The 19,785-nt window shown below is 43.2% G+C and overlaps 1 protein-coding gene across 6 annotated transcripts in view; it reads right to left on the bottom strand.

Annotated features, from left to right (window-relative positions):
• Positions 1-17,985: 17,985 nt before the first annotated feature.
• The window catches only part of EVI5 (ecotropic viral integration site 5), a 132,445-nt gene continuing 130,645 nt past the window's right edge, over positions 17,986-19,785 (bottom strand). For 5 of the 6 annotated variants that reach the window (XM_030572078.1, XM_030572081.1, XM_030572082.1 and 2 more), the window contains one exon: positions 17,986-18,951. In XM_030572078.1, coding sequence (XP_030427938.1) covers positions 18,637-18,951 — 315 coding nt within the window. In that variant the 3' untranslated portion in view covers positions 17,986-18,636. The remainder of the gene's footprint in view (positions 18,952-19,785) is intronic. The other variant, XM_030572076.1, reaches the window with a different exon arrangement.

The raw sequence follows: 19,785 nt of genomic DNA, 5'->3' as shown, positions 1-19,785 counted from the left end.
TGGAGGAAGACAGAAGCTCTCATGAGCTTCCACAGGGCCTTATCTAAAAACCCAAGGAAGTCAACAGAAAGACTCCCATGGCCTTCAGTGGCTTCACACCTGCTGGGACCTGGCCTCTCATCCTCCCTTCTCACATCCAGAAGCACCGTCATGCTTTGCCCTGTGCACAGGGGCGGCTTCAGGCCCCAATACACCAAGCAAGCCACGCGGGGCACTCTGCCGGTCACCGCGAGGGGAGCAGGCGGCTCCGGTGGACCTCCCGCAGGAGTCCCTGGGGAGGGTCCGCTGGTCCCGTGGCTCCGGTGGAGCACCCGCAGCCATGCCTGCGGGAGGTCCACCGGAGCCGCAGGACCGGCAAGAGGCAGAGCGCCCCCCATGGCGTGCCGCCGTGCTTGGGGCAGCGAAATGGCTAGAGCCGGCCCTGCCTGCGGAGGGTCTGCCGAAGCCACGGGACCAGCGGACCCTCTGTGCTTGGGGCGGCAAAATATCTAGAGCCGCCCCTGCCTGTGCACCTACACCAGTTGCTAAATAGGTTCTTCTCTACACTTATGAATGATTTGTGTAGATGACAAGGGGTGTAGTGAGGTTGATTTCATGGTTGTGATGTGCTTGGAGATCCTGGGATGAAAACTGATCTACAATGTGTGCTAATTGTTATCATTAACAATCTTAAAAGAACTAAAGACAAAAATATCAAACAAATGAAGATGCTAACCTTTTAAATGATGCTGAGGCTGTGACATAAAGGAAATTCAAACTTCAGGCCAACACATTGTCCTTAACACTTTCACTGCTGCCAGAAAGTTCCAGGGGGCTAAGAACAGCTGTTTTCTACAGTGCATCCATATACTGATATGTTATCAGGGCTTCTTTTCTCTTGCTCTAGCCTTTGTGGATTAAATTACAAGGAAGGCCATGCCTGATGCCAATTTTATAAGTAAGTGTTGAAACCAACCAAGAGAGAATAACAAAGCCAGTGTGATTTTTAGTAGTTATAAAACACAGGGTCAAGAGACCATAATTCCAAGAATATGCTGCGGACTCATCATTTCTGACTTTGACAAAGGCACTTAGGCCCAGATTTTTAAAACCATTTAGGCACTACACTCAACATTGCAATATCTAACTCTCTTAGAAGCCTAAAGCTACGTCTACACTTGGAGCTACTGATGTGTTTCACAGCTCACGCAGACATACTTGAGATAGCACTCATCAAATTAGTGCACTAAAACCAGTAGTGTAGCCACAGTAGTGCAGACAGCACTGAATGGCAGCCACACTGAGCACTGACTCACGGGATCCAGGCTGGTTTGTATCTAGCATGACTAGCCCTTGCCACCTGGGCCACCACAGCAATGCTACTATTTTTAGTGCACTAGCCCATTAAGAGCTAGTGCCAGTATGCAGGGCAGGCGCTACCATTTAGGCAGCCTAGGCAATCGCCTAGGGCGCCAGGATTATTTGGGGAGTGGCATTTTGCTGGGGGGGTGGCAGGTGGCTCCAGTTGACCTGCCGCAGGCATGCTTGTGGAGGGTCCGTTGGTCCGCGGCTCCAGTGGAGCTGCCGCAGGCACCCCTGCGGATGGTCGGCTGCTCGCGTGGCTCTGATGGACCGCACACAGGCATGCCTGCGGCAGCTCCACCAGAGCCGTGAGATCAGCGCCGGGGGGCGGCGAAATGGCCATGCGCCTAGGGCGCGAGAAACCCTGGTGCCGGTCCTGCCAGTACATCAACTGGAGCTGAGAATTACACGTCCAGCTCCAACTGCAGACACAGGGCCGATGAGAGCTGGGGGAAGCTGGTACAAATTACCGGGGCCTGGTGGTCCAGAAGGGGGCCCGAGGCCCGGCTTTGTCAGCCCTGTTTAGCCGGTTCACCCTTGCTGGGGAGCCTGAAAATTTTTTTCACTGGGGCCCAAACCCACTCTTGGTGGCCCTGTGCAGACATACACTGTATCATTTTCAGAAATAATTTAGGCCCTGAGGAACCTAACTCCCATTGACTGCCAATGAGAATTTGGCTCTTAAGATGCCTAAATCTCTTTTGCAAATGAGAATTAGGTCTGCTCAATCAGTTAGGCATTGCACTGAGTGCAGCACTGCCTTAATACCTTTAAAAAGCTGGACCTTAACTTCTGTGCCTCTGTTTTCCTATCTGTAAAATAATTCCCTTTGTAATGCGCTTTGAGATCCTTGGCGGAAAAGGTGCTCTACAGGTGGAAATATTATTATTGTGCTACCATTACTACACAGCATTCAACTGGGTACCAAAAAGTCTGTGTCCATGTTTATAAACCAATAGTTAAAAGCCATACAAGACTACAGCACAGTCTGGGCTTCTGCACAGTTTAAATCAACATTACTTGTAAATGTGGAAAAGCTATTCTATCCTTCAAGAATCAAATCAATCAAAAGGATTTTACATGATCAGGAAAACTTGACATTCAGCTCAGCGACAACAACCAACCACTAACCCCTAACTAAGGCCGTGCGCCTTCTCAGAGGCTCTCCCCAGCTGACTACTCTGGAGATGTTTTTACAGAGTGCGCTGGTTGAACCTTAACTTCCTGATAAGCTCTAAGGCACAGATCCTCAAAGGTATTTAGGCACCCAACTCTCATGGGGGGGCCCCAAACAGCAATGTAAGCCCACCGTTCATGGCACTCAAGTCTGCGGACCCATGTTAGAGAAGCTAGGGCTTGAACAGATACACTGATTCTTAGCCCTATGTTAAAAATTTTCTAACCCAGGCTCGTACCTGGGCCTTTGGCATCCACACTGAAGCATGCAGACCTGCGTCAAACCAACCATATCCCAGTGTCCCTCGCATCCTCCCAAAATGTGGCCACTCTAGCCCTTTGTCCATAGGGCACTGTAGGAAAACTCTACTGCCTGACCGAGACGAATCAGGTTCAATTAAGTGTTTAATCGGGTGAGGAGCAACTAAATGCAACCGAGTAAAGTTCAAAACCAAACAGCTGTTTATTAACTGAACAAGCAACAAGGATAAATTGCAACTTAGATTTTAAAAGGGAGCAATTCAACAACTACAGATACTATCAGAATAGAACATACACAACTCTATATCAGGCAACAAAAACAACAAGGAAATAACCAGATTAAACCAACAATGGGAGTAAATTACAATTCAAATTGAACAAGACAATTTATCAGCCAAGAATAATTTCAGCAATTATGTACACAGCTCTATACACAACTCTATAAAGCAAGGAAGAAAAACAAAGGAAGGTAACTGGGCAAAATGGATTATATATAAAAATTTAAATGTTCTTACCACGCTCCAGATGCAGCTGACCAGCAGTACAGACACCGAGTACATGGCGAATTGGTGGAAAGTAATCCTAACATGACATGACACGAGCCGGCAAAGAACAGAGAAGACCTGGCTGAGAGGGTGATCAGGCCTCTCAGCTAACATGTGGGCACTTCTAATGGTTTTTGGCGCGAGACACAGTTTTATCTGAAGACTCTTACTCATGTTGGTGTTGGATTGGTTCCCAGCTCCTGCACCTATCGGGTTCCGAGCTGGTGCCCTTTACGTCAGTAGAAGCTGCACCTGGCACACTAGGGGCTGCACACAACACATGACTTTTGCACATGGCACAGATAGCACACGGCATACTTGTAGCACATGGCCCTGCAGTAGCACGTGGCACACAAGTGGCACACAGCCCACTAGTAGCACACGGCCCACTAGTAACACACAGCCCTTTACTGACCTTGCACTGACCCTGTACTGACCGAAGATCGGCCAGACCGAAAGCCTAAGTGTGAGTTTCGGGTTGCGACACTGCCCACCCTGCATGTTACAGGAAGTTTGAACAACCCGCCAATATGGCCTGCCAAGCATCATGGAGGAGATCCCATTTCAAGCAGTCTCTGGTTTGCACTTTCATTCTTGTGTCAGGAAATGGGCAGCAGTTCCCAGAGGTGCTGATGGACATTTTGGCATCATTTTCTAACCCATCAAAGGCACTTGACAGAGCTTTAGATGGAGCAGGAGGTGGTGGCAGAGGACGAGTAACCTGGCATGGCAGGCTAGCAATGGCTGAAGCTGCTCTGTACGCACCCTATAGCCACTTATGCCCCCTACATAGACTGGAGCTTCTGGCACAGGGCCACAAGCACATTCTGATGGGCTTACATCATCATGTAGTCCTGGGATGGCCAGCAGTCGGGCCAGAACTTCCACATGAAGAAAGCTCCATTGCTGGCACTTTGTGAGCCGCTTGCTGCCCGACTCTCTAGTGTAAAGACACACATGAGGCCACCACTGCTGATCCAGAAGCAGGTTGCTAGAGCTGGCTGGAAGCTGACTGCCCCACACTGCTACAGGTCTGTTGCCAACCAGTTTGGTGTTGGCAAGTTGACTGTAGGTAAAGTGGTGGCAGAGATTTCTGAGGTGGGTGGTTTACCACACAGTGGTGGGCATAACTAATATTCCTGTGGTAATTGCTGGCTTTGAGAGACTGAGGTTTCCAGACTGCATCAGGGCCATGAAACTTGTGTGATGGGATTTGTGTGCCCATAGTTTGCCCTCCTCAAGGAACATAAGTGCATAAACCACAAAGGGTGCTAGTCTGCTGTTATGCAGGCCCTCGTGGCCCACAGAGGGCAATTTCTGAATGTCAGCAGGGGCTGCATTGGAAAAGTTTGTGATGCCAGAGTTTTTGCTGATCAGGAGTCTACGTGCATAGACAGGCTGGGACACCATTCCCACCAAATGATCTCGTCATAAACAGAGCTACTGTCTTCCTTATTATTCTGGGGGACCCCACATACCCTCTTTTGCCTTGGCTTATGAAACTGTACCCTGATTTCAGAGGCCCTGGCCAAAGGCAATTTAATTACACACTCAGCAGGTGTAGAATGTTTGTTGAATGTGCTTTTGCCCAACTGAAATCCCATTGGAGATGTCTAGAGACTCATTTGGATGCCAGTGTCATCAGTGCTATCTGCACCACTGTGGCTTGCTGTGCTCTTCACAATCTCTGTGAAGCCAGAGGTGAGCCATTTCCCCCTGAATGGCCCAATGGCAGTGAGGGGCTACTGAATCGGTGCACTCAGCCAAAAAGTTCACCTACCACAGCTGGAGCTGGATGTACTTAGGGAATAGGAATCAGGGATGCTTTGTGTTCCTACATTAAGAATTTGCATGGCCCAATGGAAGAGGAGGAAAAGTACTTCTCAGAATGTGCTTGTTGGGGGATAGGGCTAATTAATTTTGGGGGGATTCAATGCTTGGGAGAGGTGGGGGGCTTGAGTGCCATGCAATGTACTTATGAATGATGTATGAATTATAAATTGGGGGCGGGCAGGGCTTTAATTCAGCCAGAACTGTCCAGAGCAGCGCTCTGGCAAATATTTTCAACCCTCCTGGAATTTTTATAGCATGTTGAGGAAGGGGAGGTGAAGGGGGGGCTCTAGGAAATAGGCTATAAGAATTTAAGTCTGGGGGGAGGGATGATTCACAGTATGGGGCCACATAAGGCAGTGATTGAAGTGTGAATTGCAGTACCTAACTGTATAGAGGAATAGCCTTTGCTTAGTAATGTCTAATTGCACCTGAACGTGTGCTTTATTTCAAATTGTGATTGTATGATGAGATGCAGTGATAGCAATCAACTTGCTTGATGACATAAAAGGCTTTATTTGTAACTAAGTGTTAAACAGTACAGCAGTCACCCATTGGCAGGCAGGCCAGCTATCATTGCAACATCCAAACACCAGTTACAAAAGAACATTTCCAAAACAAAGAAGTGCCTTAACTAGAGCAAACATAACAGAAACCTCCTACCGCTTACAAGTCTCTTGGCCTCTCATTTCCTTGCCTGGTGTTCCATAAACTTTGTAGAGGGAGGGAGGTGTCTGCAGGAGAGGAGATCAAGAAGGAAGGCTGCATGGGGTTATTTGCCCTGTCCAGCCACTCCTGGGATCTAATTGCATGGGCCACCCACACATGGAGTTGTCCAGGCTGTTTCTGGACTGAGGGTCCATTGCAGGAAATCAGGCTCTGGTGAAGCAGAGGCAGCAAGACCTGGTCATCTTTGGGCCATGAAAGAGATGAGCAACCCAAACAATTCTTTCTGCTGAGCTCTCTCCTCCTCCCTTAGCTGCCATTCCTGTTCCAGGAACCATGTTGCAAGTGCCTTTCCCATGATCAAAACCTGTCCTCTAGCTGTGTAGTGGGCCTCAGTCTTTCCTCTCGACTCTTGGCAGGCCTTTCCTCCAGTCCTGCTTCTGCACCTGGATGCACTTGTCAGCCCCCTCAAGAACTTTGAGCATAAGTTCATCACAGAAACACTTCTTCTTGGGAAGGTACATTGGGCCAAGGAAGTACAGCAGCCAGTAAAGTTCAAGGGGCCTGAAAGGGATAAGACACAGAGGGTTATTGTCTCAAACAGCTCAAGGGGGTGTTCAGAATTAATTCTTGTGGAATTTCAAATGTTACATTTCAAAACCGAACTGCAATATATTGTGAAAGGGAGGTTTCAGGCCACAGAATCTCTCTGGACACAGCCTGGTTAATTGCAGTTATAGAAGTGCAGAGACAGTGGTAAGTTTAAAATTATAACCTGTTTGTCTTATAAGGATTACATAACTACTTAGGTTGCAGAGTGTGTGGGTGGGTGGCCAGTGGCCTTGCTACAAAAGGCTTTTTCTATCATTTCACGCCTTTCACATTCTGAAGGACATAACTGTTCTTGTGGTGCCCTATTGGCAAAGGGAGATGTTATTCTAAGCTGCTCATGGGAAACCCGCAGAGAATGCAGCCCAGGTATTAGAACATATAGTGACTGAACAGCACATCTCTGAGTGGAGTGGGCTGGTCAGCTACCCAGATGGCCCTGGAAAATACACCCTTCCCAGCAGTGGGACTACCTCTCTGGAGTTCCTGCTTCAGGAAGTTTGCAACTATCAGCACCTGGGATTGGATCAAAATCCACGAGAGAATCAATAAGATGCTGCGTTAGCTTCTACATGGCTTACTCTGTTACGGCTACATGCAAACACGCAGAACTCCACAGCCTTCCTCCTCTCTGCCGCTGGCACATTTCTGAACAAAAATCGAAACCCCACTCATGCTTGGGACAAGGGACTTTGTCACCCATGAACTACCCCTAATTGAAGGGGACTAGTTTTGTAAATGAACACATTTCCCCAAACATACACACGCACACACACACGCAGTTCACTATTTCCAGGCAGCAAAATAGACTGTTGAGTGATTACAGAACAGAAAAATTAAAGCCACAGCAATGTAATATTGTTTTAAAGAAAACAGGAATCACCCCTGCAAAAAGATGTGCCTTTCCACAAACAATACTCTTTAAAGCTACTCTTTACTGTTTGCATTTCTCAGTCACCATTTTGAATGCCACATGGTCGGGGGGATACCAAGCGCTGGGATACAATCTGCCATTCGTGGCTACACTCTGGAAGCCAGGGACTTCTGATAACTTTTCCATTGGTTCTTGGAGCAGAAAACCCTCCCATTACTGTCAGAGTCTTCCATAGCTCACAGGCAGCTTCTGTCTCCGCTGGGCTTGCTGCAGGCTTGGCAGCAGGCTGTTCCTGGGGAATACAATCAAACAGCACCTGAGTGGACCCAGAATTTGCTGCTGAGCCTGTTCCAAAGCCTGCATTGGGAGTGGTTTCAGCGACAGTGTGGTCCTCACTAGTAGCCTGCAGCTGGTGCCCATGTCGCCATTCTGGATTCAGGGGCCAATTTCTCAGTTAAAAAATATTTGAAAACCACATCTTTTATTTTAAACATTTGGGGCCCGATTCTGCCCCCTTACCTTTGTTGTCCTGGGACTATGGGAGATAAGGTGCCACCAAAGCAAGTAATAATGGCAGAATCTGACTCTTATTTATTAATAACGTGTTAAAGATGATAGATTATTTTAACATCTTTTCTCTAAAGCAGATGAACTGTAGAACTGGTTTTGTGCATGAAATGTCAGCTTGTGTGTGTTGTCAGATATACCCATGAACTGTGTGAATGTGAAAGAACTAAAGATTCTACAGGGCACATGGAAAACTAAATTTAAAGACAGAATAAACCCCAGCTGAGTTTTTCATCACTTTTTCCAGGATATTTTTGGCTACGTCTCTCACTTTCTCTGATTGTGGAGTAAGTTTAAGTTTTGTCCAGTACAATTCTCCAGACCCTCACTTCCACCAGAGGACCTGAACCTGCACAGTGCCAAGCACCCACACCTTCTTTTACAATCAGCTGGAGGTAAGGATGCTCAGCCCCTCACCAGGTATCATTGATAACAAATAAGGTTTATTTGTCCATGTGAGGATTGTACTGCAAGGATTGGGCCTTAATCTTAAAGCCAGATCACCATATGCAGGGAAAAACCCTGTGCACTGTTAATAGTTATGAGCTAACGTGACATCCTGTGGTTTTAAAAGAGTAGTAACATGCTTGCATATTTCCTGGTGCCAGGCCTGGTTGGCCTGGCTACAAAAGTAAAGACTGAACACATATATTTTTTCTATATTTCTTTTTTCCCTAGAAATATCATTTCACATATTTTATGGCTACAGCTTTTGTTCTTGCTGTCGTCATTACAAGGATTGGAGAAACTGGAGGTATCAGTTATATTATACAATAGATAGTGTAACATACATTGATTCATAGTGAATGTCTTATTGCTTTTGTATTTCAAGTTATTTTGGTATTTAATTGGATAATTAATTCCTGCAAAGTAGACGTGCATAATTGCTGTAGATTGGTCTTGTCTCTTATTTATCACAATTTAGCCCCAACCAACCAATGAAAATAAGACTGTGGCCAACGTGTGTGAGTTAAGCAACACTTTCACTGTTCTAAGAGGCTGTTTATAGAAATTTAATGCCACTCAGATCATCTATTGCAAATCACACTGTTGCTGTTTTTGTGATTTTTACTCTGCAGCATATGGTCTTTGATACTATGGGCTACTTGATAACATGTTGCATAACTATTATTTTATAGCCTGAACCAGTTTATACACTGCTCTAAAGCAAAGATGTAAAAAAATTCATAGTGTGTTATTTAGGATCAAGAATTTCATATATCTTTGAAAATGGGTAACTCTGCTTTAGAACTAAATGTAAACTAACTCAATCCAGAAATCTACCACGGCCAGCGATGTGGGTTCTAATAAGCAGTCTCACTATAGCATTTGAGACCTTATTACGAAAGTCTATGGAAAGCCTTGTCAAAACCTAAAAGTTCACCACACAAAAGCAGCAGAATAGGAGCAAGCTCCCCTTCCTCCCTCCCAATATGCCCAGAATTATGGAAGAGTCAGAAATGACTCCATTGTTAACTTTGTACTGAGATTTTCCACTTAATGCAGGACTAAAATCTCTGTTTTATACATTATTGTCTGAATCTAGTCTTCAAGTCTCGCTCAATGACTCTTCAAGGGGCAATTGGATTTTCAAATTATTTCATCAGTAAAAGATTCTATAACTTTTGAAGAGGAAGCATTTAGACATGTTCCCTTTTTTTTTTAAATTTGGGCCTTCTTTGCCTTACATTCCTTTGGGTTCCTCTAGCTTAAAAACACAAATATTGCACGGGCTTCAAATTTCACCCAGAAATTTGTCTTCAGTACATCTCAGACTTAGGATGGCTTTTAAAACTTAAAACAGAAAAATAAATGCATTTCTTGCAAATCCGTACAACCAAATGGAGTCCTTAACCTACATGCAAACTTACAGCAGTTTAATTAAGAGCTGATCTGCACAGGTGTTGAACCATTTTAAATAATTTCAAGAACTGATTTAGTTAAACTGGTACAGTGTCCTGTGTGAATGCTCTTGAATCACTTTAATTCTGGTTTATATCAGTTTAGCTTGGCTAAATCAATATACCAGTTTAAAGCAGCAGGTGTCTAGAGACACAGTTGCACTGGTTTAACTGTTTAAAGGCGCTGATGCTGGTGGAAAGAGGAAAGTATTTGGAGTAGTCTACAGCCATGGTGCAGTCGTCTTTGATTGAAGATTCACATCCATAATTGGTCAATTTACTCCACAATCTACTTGGATTCCTTGGTTGACTCTGGGGTCTCACATTGCTACGGCCATGCACAATATTTTTTCATCATCTCTGGTTGTCTAGGAGACTCTGTCCCATTTTGGCAGATAAAGACCTGACCTCAATCATTCCTGCTTTCTTCACCTCTTGGCTGGACTACAGCAATGTGATGTACTTAGGCATGAACCCTTCAACACGTAGAAAATTCCAACAGTAAACCCTGCAGCATGTCTCCTCAGCCACACAGGCTACAGTGAGCACATCACACCTGTCCTCTGCGCCCTGCACTGGCTTCTCATAGAATATTAAATCAAGTTCAAAGATTTGGGCCTTATTGTCAAAGCCTGGACCCAGAACACCTAAAAGAGAGCGTACAGCTCTGGGATGAAGACCGTGGTTAATAACTTCACTTCAATGGAAAGTTCAACAATAAGAGTAAAGCTCCTCTGTGTGGGAGACAGAAACTTCTCTGAGAGTGGTCAGGGACTGGAATGAACTCGCTCAGGAACTAAGGACCATCACAAAACTTGACCAATTTCTGCTCCAAGTACAAGACACTTTTCTTTGACCATGCTTTCTCCAATACAAATATGTAGCAATAGGTACAAACCAAGAAAATGCCAATCCTTATCAAAATCCGACAGTACTAACACAAGCATCTCCCTCTAGGGCAAGGATGAGAGAACAAAACGCACAACAGATGTGTAACCATATTGCTTAATGCACTCCTGGAAGGTGCTCAGGGTATGTCTACACTGCAGTCGAAAACCTGCCACACTGAGTCTCAAACCCCAGGACAGCTGACGGGGGCTCATGGGACTTGGGCAGCGGAGCTAAAAACAGCAGTGCAGGTAGCCAGGCTTGGACTGGAGCCTGACTTTGAGACCCCCACTACCACTACACACACATGGTCTCGGAGCCCAGGATCCAGTCCAAGCAAGCCTCTAACATGGCTGGTTTTGACCCAGCAGCCCAAGTCTGCTGACCCAACCATGGCTGTGCCACAGGTCTTTTACTGCAGTGTAGACATACCCTCCAATACTACAGTGATGAGAGCAGTATAAAAATCTATAGCACACAGACCTTTAGATACCTTAAGACCATTAAAGAACATGATGAGCACAAACAACTATTTTTGTCAACAAATAGTAAGTGTCATAGCTAATCCAGAACCTAAAAAACGTACATGAAAAAGTTTCTGGCCTTCACAGTTGGGAAGAAACCCTTGAAAAAGTGATTCAGAGTCTCTAAAACATAAATCCTAGACAAAGGGTAAAGAACAGACTCTGAATAACAGTGTTAGTAAAACATTACTAACGTACACTCCTACATTTAAAAAGTGGCTTAAGGCATAGCTTTTGCTACAATATAGCATTGGGGTAGTTCAGCTGTAAAAAGTGTTGAATCCCCCACATGAGAAAACTTTAAAAAGCACTCAGGTGTTTGTGGACAGTGCTCAAAAGCTTTAAGCTTCCAAATTCTCCCAACTTCATGTGAAAAAATCATAGACCTGGAAAGGCCTGTGAGAAGTCATCTAGTCCAGTCCCCTGCATTCAAGGCAGGACTAAGTATTATCTAGACCAGCGTTTCTCAAACTGGGGTCTGCAAAGATATGCCAGGGGGTCTGTGGGCTCTGCTGAGCAACTCCTCCCCCTTTCTCCCAGTGCTTCCTGCATGCTGGGGAGTAGCTGTTCAGCGGCATACAGGAGGTGCTAGGAGAGAGAGGGAAGAGCAGGGATGGGGTGCGCTCTGGGAAGGAACGGAATCATAACCAGGGCTGCCGGTCCCTGCTGATCAACTCCCCCTCCTCTCTCCCAGTGCCTCCTGCTTGCCACAGAACAGCTGTTCCCCACTGTGCAGGCGGCACTGGGGCGGGAGGGGGAAGAATGGGGATGGGATGCACTCGGGGGATGGGCAGAGGAGGGGCAGGAGGTGGGGTCTTGGTGGGGAAAAGGTGGAATTGGGGTAGGGCCTGGGGCTGAGTGGGGAGGGCTTGGGGGTCTGCAAAATTTTTAAATCAAAATGGGGAGTCCTTGGATTGCTAAAGTTTGCAAATCACTCATCTAGGCCATTCCTGACAGATGTTTGTCTAACCTGCTCGTAAAAAGCTCCAATGATGGGGAGTCCACAACCTCCCCAAGCAATTTATTCCAGTGCTTAAGCATCCTGACAGTTAGAAGGTTTATCCTAATGTCCAGCCTCAACAGCCCTTGCTGTAATTTAAGCCCATTGCTTCTTGTCCTATCCTCAGAGGAGAACTTTTCTCCTCCTTGTAACAACCTTTTATGTACTTGAAAACTCTTACCATGTTCCCCCTTCAGTCTTCTCTTCTCCAGACTAAACAAATTAAAATTTTTCATTCTTCCCTCATAGGTCACCTTTTCTAGACCTTTATTCATTTTTGTTGCTCTTCTCTGGCCTTTCTCCAATTTATACACATCTTTCCTGAAATGTAGTGCCTAGAACTGGACACAATACTCCAGTTGAGGCCTAATCAACATGGAGTAAAGAGGAAGAATTACTGCTTGTGTCTTGCTTACAACACTTCTGCTAGTACATCTCAGAATGGTGTTTGCTTTTTTTACAAGTGTTATACCAGGGGTCGGCAACCCTTCAGAAGTGGTGTGCCGAGTTTTCATTTATTCACTCTAATTTAAGGTTTCACGTGCCGGTAATACATTTTAATGTTTTCAGAAGGTCTCTTTCTATAAGTCTATAATATAGAACTAAACTATTGTTGTATGTAAAGTAAACAAGGTTTTTTAAATGTTTAAGAAGCTTCATTTAAAATTAAATTAAATTATCAGTTTAGTGCAGTGGTTGTTAACCTGGGGGTGTGAGATGCCCTTTTTGCGGTGCGAGGCATGCAATATTTGTTTAGAAGGTAAATCATCGAAAACACAAGTTAAGCACAGGCATATAAATACAACTACTTTGTTTAATCAAACCTATGTATTTATTAACATTACACATGTTTTAATGATTACTGTAATATACAAAGTTTTTAAGCTACTTGTAGTGTAATTTTCTATATGGGCTGCAGAGTGCTGAGACCAGGCCAGGAGCAGAGCCCTGAGCTGGCTGCTGGTATCAGGCCGGCAGGAGGACTGAGCAGGGCTGGAGGTTTGGACCCCGGCTGGCAGGGGGCCAGGTGGCTGGAACCCCAGACCAGCAGCGAGGTGAGTGGGGCCAGTGGCTGATATCCCAGGCTGCAGCAGGCTCAGCTGGGACTCCACCTGGCAAGGGGCCAGCGGCCGGAACCCCAGACCGGCAGTGGGCTGAGCGGGGCCGGCAGACAGAACCTCAGCCTGCTGCCGGTCTAGGGTTCCGTCCGCTGGCGCCTGCCAGCTGGGGTCCTGGCCATTAGCCTCACTCAGCTGCTGCCGGACGGGGGTTCCATTCACTCAGGCTTGCAGAGGGGGGCCAGCGGCCGGGACCCTGGCTGGCAGCAGCGTGCCAGTAAAAATGGGCTCACGTGCCGCCTTTGTCACGCATGCCACAGGTTGCTGACCCTGTGTTATACTGTTGACTTATATTTTGCTTGTGCTCCACTGTAACACCCCTCCCCCAATCCTTTTCTGCACTACTCCTTCATAGGCAGTCATTTTCCATTTTGTATGTGTGCAATTGATTGTTCCTTCTAAAGTGGAATATTTTTCATTTGTCCTTATTGAATTTACTGCTCCAGTTTGTCCAGATCATTTTGAATTTTAATCCTACCCTTCAGAGCACTTGTAACCCCTCACAGCTTGGTATCGTCTGCAAACTTTATAAGTGTACTCTCTTTGCCATTATCTAAATCATTGCTGAAGATATTGAACAGAACTGGACCCAGAAATGATCCCTGTGGGACCACACCTGATATGCCCATCCAGTTTGATTGTAAATCACTGATAAGTACTCTCTGGGAATGGTTTTCTAACCAGTTATGCACTCACCATATAGTAGCTCCAGCTAGGTCGTATTTCCCTCATTTGTTTATGAGAAGGTGATGTGAGATAGTATCAAAACCCTTACTAAAGTCAAGATATACCACATCTACCGCTTCCCCCTATTGACAAGGCTTGTTACCCTCTAAGAAAACTGTTAGGTTGATTTAACACAATTTGTTCTTGACAAATCCATGCTGTTACTTATCACTTTATTATCTTCTAGCTATCTGCAAATTGCTTAATTATTTGCTCCATTAGCTTTCTGGGTACTGAAGTTAAGCTTACTGGTCTCAAATTCCCCAGGTTGTCCTTATTCCCCTTTTTATAGATTGGTAGTATATTTGTCCTTTTCCAGGCCTCAGAATCTCACCCATCTTCCATGTTTTTTTGAAGCTAATTGCTAATGGCAAATATCTCTTCATTCAGCTCCTTGAGTATTCTAGGATGTATTTCATCAGGCCCTGCTGATTTGCAGACATCTAACTTGTATTAGGAATTTTTAACTTGTTCTTTCCCTATTTTGGCCTCTGATTCTATCTCATTTTCACTGGCAGTCACTATGTTAGATGTCTAATTGCTACTCATCTTTTTGGTGAAAACTGAAACAAAAGTCATTTAGCACTTCTGTCATTTCCACATTTTCGGTTATTGTTTCCCCACTCCACATTGAATAATGGGCCTACCTTGTCCTTGGTCTTCCTCTTGCTTCTAATATATTCGTAGAATGCTTTCTTGTTACATTTTATGTCTCTAGCTAGTTTAATCTCATTTTGTACCTTGGCCTTTCTAATTTTGTCCTACTTGTTTATATTCATCCTTTGTCATTTGACTTAATTTCCACTTTTTGTAGAATTATTTTTTTAATTTCAGATAATTGAAGATCACCTGATTAAGCCATAGTGTTCTCTTGCCATACCTCTGGTCTTTCCTACACAGCGGAATAGTTTGCTCTTGTGCCCTTAATAATGTTTCTTTGAAAAACTGCCAACTCTCAAACTGTTTTTCCCCTTTGACTTGTTTCCCAAGATATCTTACTTACCAACTCCCCGAGTTTGACAAAGTCTGCCTGCTTGAAATCCATTTTCCTTATTGTGCTGTTTTCCCTCCCATCATTCCTTAGAATCATGAAATCTAATTTAATGATCATGTTCACCCAAGCTGCCTTTCACTTTCAAATTCTCAATCAGTTCTTTCCTATTTGATAAAATCGAATCTAGAACAGCCTCTCCTCTATTGTCTTTTTCCACCTTCTGAAATAAAAGTTTATCTCCAATACATTCCAAGAATTTGTTGGATAATCTGTGCCCTGCTGTGTTATTTTCCTCCAACAGATGTGCAAGTAGTTGAAGTCCTGTGCTTTGCATGATGTTGTCTAAAAAAAAGCCTCATCCACCCCCTCTTCCTGGTTAGGTGGGCTGTAGTAAACCCCTAACCTGACATCCCCCTTGGTTTTTTACCCTTTTTATTCTTATCCAGAGACATTCAACAAGCGTGTCTCCTATTTCCATCTCAACCTCAGTCAAAGTGTATACATTATTGATACAAAAGTAATCCCTTTTTTTCCCCTAGGCCTATCCTTCCTGAGCAAGCTGTACCCTTTACCAATATTCCAGCCTATATGCATTATCCCATCAAATCTCAGATAATTATATCATAGCTGTGTTTATTAATGAGCATTTCTAGTTGTTCCTGCTTATTCCCCATATTTCTCACATTTGTATACAGACATCTAAGATACTGATTTGATTTCCGCCCTATGTTTGTCATCTCAGAGTGCCAAAGAGGAAACAAGCATTTTCACTCCCGGATATGAAATATAACTTAAATGGAGGAGACAGATTGTTTCACTGGCTCCCCAGCACTGCATTTCTCTGTTACTCCCTTTCGCAGCCTGGCTCCTGGTCCAGTTCTCAGGCCAAAACTAAATGTACACATCCACCCACCCTATTTATCATTTAATTTGCTCAAATTTATAGTTTTCCAGTCTAATGTATGGTAAGGTTTCAATTTTAAGAAAATTATTAAATAAGGTCCCAGTACAAGGTGAGTTAAGGTTGTGCACTGTAGTGCAGTTAGCTATTCTGTAGAATTCTGCTATTTGGATCAGGATTAACCTCACTAGTACTCTTTCCCTGATATTTTGATAATGAAATGGAAAGTAGCAGCATGAATAAAACAATCTAGGCTATTAACATGTATATAAACAAAGTTCAGGAAATAGCCCTTACCAATTAGGCTCATTCACTATCACTTGGGCAGTCAGGCAGTTATTGCAAGATCATAACACTTTGCTGTTCAAACAAAAAAAGATTTTACGACCATCCTCTAACTGAATTTTGCTCCTGCCACTTAATGCAGCACATTACCTTTAAGAGAGACTTGCAGCTGGTATTGACAGACAAAAATAATTTGTCATCTATCCACATGGGTGCCAATGATCTAGGTGCAAACAAAGGTGGACAGATGCTTATTAGGGGAAAATAAGGCAACTGTCACCTAAATTTTAGTGAGCAACAGCTCGGATTATTTTTGCTTTGATACATTTCTAGCAGGGTTCGGGTGTTAAAACAGTAAATGTTTATTGCAATAGGGTGAAATTTCACCATGTGTGATGAGATATATATTGTCATTGATAAAGACAATGTACACTCAAAGTAATGGAGACAAAGCCCAGGAGTAGCAGGAGTCCAACTAGTAGCTAACTTCAGAGGTGTCACCTGCCCATTTTATGGTCAGTTATTGCCTGGATATGATCAACATACGAGAGTTAGTGTGACCAAGATGCCCCAAGGTCACTTCTTTCATGGAGCTGGTTTCCTTTAAATTGTTAGGTTCTGTAACTAGTTTAAGTCATTAAGTGAAAAAGAATCCTGTGGTGGCCTCATTCAAAAAGACTAGGAATCTTCAAAATTAAAAGCCAAGGAGATGCAAGTGCCCAGTAGGGGACTTGGAGACTAGGGCCCCCGTTCAGCAAGGTCCTTAAGAATGTGCTTAAGTCAGCATATTAGTAGTGCCATTGAAGCTTATAAGCATATGCCTAACTCTAAGCACATGCTTAAATACCTAGATGAACTTCAATATTTCTAGAAGAAGCAAGCTTGTGCCATAAGCCTGCAGTATTATTTAATTCCTTTCAAATCACAAGCCACCCAGCTGCTAATATTAACTGTATATACTTCCATGGAATTTGTAATTGAGAATTGCAGTGGTACATTTATGTTAAGAAATATTCTGGGCTAGGGAGTGTCTAAGAGACTAATGTCTAAAATGCTGTGCAGGACAGAAGTAGCAAGTCATTTTGCTCAAAAGGCCTTGAAAAGGACAGGAAGAATTTGAGATTAATCAGGGCTTCATTTAGGGGTGAGGAAAGAGACAGGAATGACCAGGCACCCAGCATGCATTCACTCTAAGTCTTCTCCATGTTAAATCATGTGCATCTTTGTTAGATGCACTAATATTAGCTTTTTGGTTCTTAGATATTCTTGTACTGATCTTCCTCAGAACAACAATATAGATATCTGGTTTTACTGCTCTGAACAATCCTTCACTGGAACTGTAGTTAATTTAAAACCAGATAAAAATACTTTCGATCTTTATCTGAACTACTCTCTGGATCTGCACTGTGCAATCACCTACAGACTCTCTAGGGTATGGACATTAGTTATTACTAAGCAATAAGTGCTACAACAAGTGTTAAATCATGAAAAAATTTATTATAGTTATAATATGAAGTTAAAAGTTTAGTCTGTTTTTGAACAAGCATTTTAGTTGGTCATGAACCTCCTAGTGTCAGTAGCTAAACAGAGATTAAATTTAAGATTAGTGTTTTGCCTCTATTTTGTAACTCACTATCAGTATGTCTATACAGAATTCATTTTCCTGTTAGAATGCCAAAGTAGTCATTTTGTAACATTTACATTCCTCATATAAAATGTGTAATGTACATTTTCAGCTTGCTGCAGAGAGATATATAAACATGTACAAAATAAACATTATTGTAGTTAACATACTTTGACCAGGTTTTTTATTAGCAACACATCAATAGCAGATGCACAAAAATTAAAAGTCAATGATTAAAAAAACCTGACATTTGTGACCATTAATTTGTATTTAAAAACAAAAGCCTGTGTTTGGAGCCTTTTATGGGTCTCCAATAATAGTTATTTTTAATTAAAATGGAACAGTCAAACAACAAAAAATAATTAGGCGTACACCATGATCAGCCAGTTTGCTAACGTCCATCTTGATCACAAATGGATAACAATATAAAAAGAACACATTAGTTCACAGGGTATAAAATATTGCACAAGAGCAGTTTCTTTTGAAGAAAAGATTTCCCACATTTATGAATGGCAAAATGGTTATGAATTTAAAGAAATTATATATTTGCATTTTCTAAAACAAGGAACATTCAGTAATACTGTTAGAACGGTCATCCATCAACTTCTTCCCAATCTACTCTATGGTATGTCAGTGATGAAGATTTGGCAAAGGTAGAAGGCAAACAGTAAAGTGTGTGTATACATATTTACATATATAATATATAAAATGTGTCAGACAAGCCACAATAGCGATCTAATCCAAGAGCTGGGCATTTTTAGTCATTAAAAGAAATCTGAAGTCTTAGATGCTAGTCACAGTGATGATCACACAGTAGTGGAGTAGGATTCCATTCTTTGCTGGTTCTTTTGCTTTGGAATAATCTTGTCCGTATCCCCAGTGTCTAGAACACCTTCTTCAGTATCACTGTCGCTGCTATCTACCACAGTTGGGCCCAAAGCCATCTGTCCAGTCCTTCTGTGTAAATGAAAGTGGACCCTACCCTCCTGTATGGAGTTACTTATAAAATCTTCATCAGAAGAATGAAATGACTCATCATCTCCTATCAAATGGTTGACAATGTGAATCCCATCAAAAGTGGGTTGGTCTGAGAAGTCCTTCTGGCCTTTTAGGCATCTGATCTGTTAAAAACAAGAGTTAACATTTAAATATAGGCGAAGAGTCCAGCAATAGGAATAAAATCATGTTTGAGATGTCAAGTATCCTTGACAATCAATGATTTCTAAATGCAAGCAGGACCAAGATTGCCAAGAGTTACTAGAGTTTGAATGTCCAAGAGGAGAAACTTTAGAAAGGGGCTGAGTGGGTACTCTGCACTTTTTGCAATCAGGCCCTTTAGGGTGTTTCAGGTTTGGTACCAAAAAGCACTAATCGTACTCCTGAAAATGTTGAACTGTATGTACAAGTCCCTCTGGTTATTGAGGCTAAATCTTGTGTCTTTGAACATTCCCACTGAGAATATACTACAGCTGTGGGATTTCAGGTAGCCCTATTTATTACTGGACAGTCATTACTTTTCTGTATTATCTCAGGAAGAGTTTTTTGTGCTAGTCATCTAATTAGAAAAAACAAGGCAAAAAGCTTCTGTTGGGGGTTGTGATTGCCAATGTTTTGTGGAAGAGCAAGTGAACAACATTCAAGAGCAATACAAGTGGTTCTCTCCATCTTGAAAGATACAGAGCATCAACCTCCAATGAACCACAACATGAAGGTTTTAACCTGCATTCTTGCTCTGAAACTTTCCTAATAGAAGAGCAGACTATTCTCAATTTTAAAGAGAAATGTCTTACAAAACAAAACTGGTTGGGGCACAGGTAAAGTGTACTTAATATTTGCTTTTCAAGTACACTAAACTGTAGTGATAAACTAGCTACTATGACCACAGGTTTAAAGCTACTCTGAAGGAAGAAAAAAACCTTAATGCTGAGCAAGTCACATCATAACTTAGTGAGACT

The sequence above is a fragment of the Gopherus evgoodei genome, chromosome 8, assembly GCF_007399415.2.
Source record: "Gopherus evgoodei ecotype Sinaloan lineage chromosome 8, rGopEvg1_v1.p, whole genome shotgun sequence".
Lineage (NCBI taxonomy): Eukaryota > Metazoa > Chordata > Testudines > Testudinidae > Gopherus > Gopherus evgoodei.
This window is presented reverse-complemented; position numbering and strand designations above follow the sequence as displayed.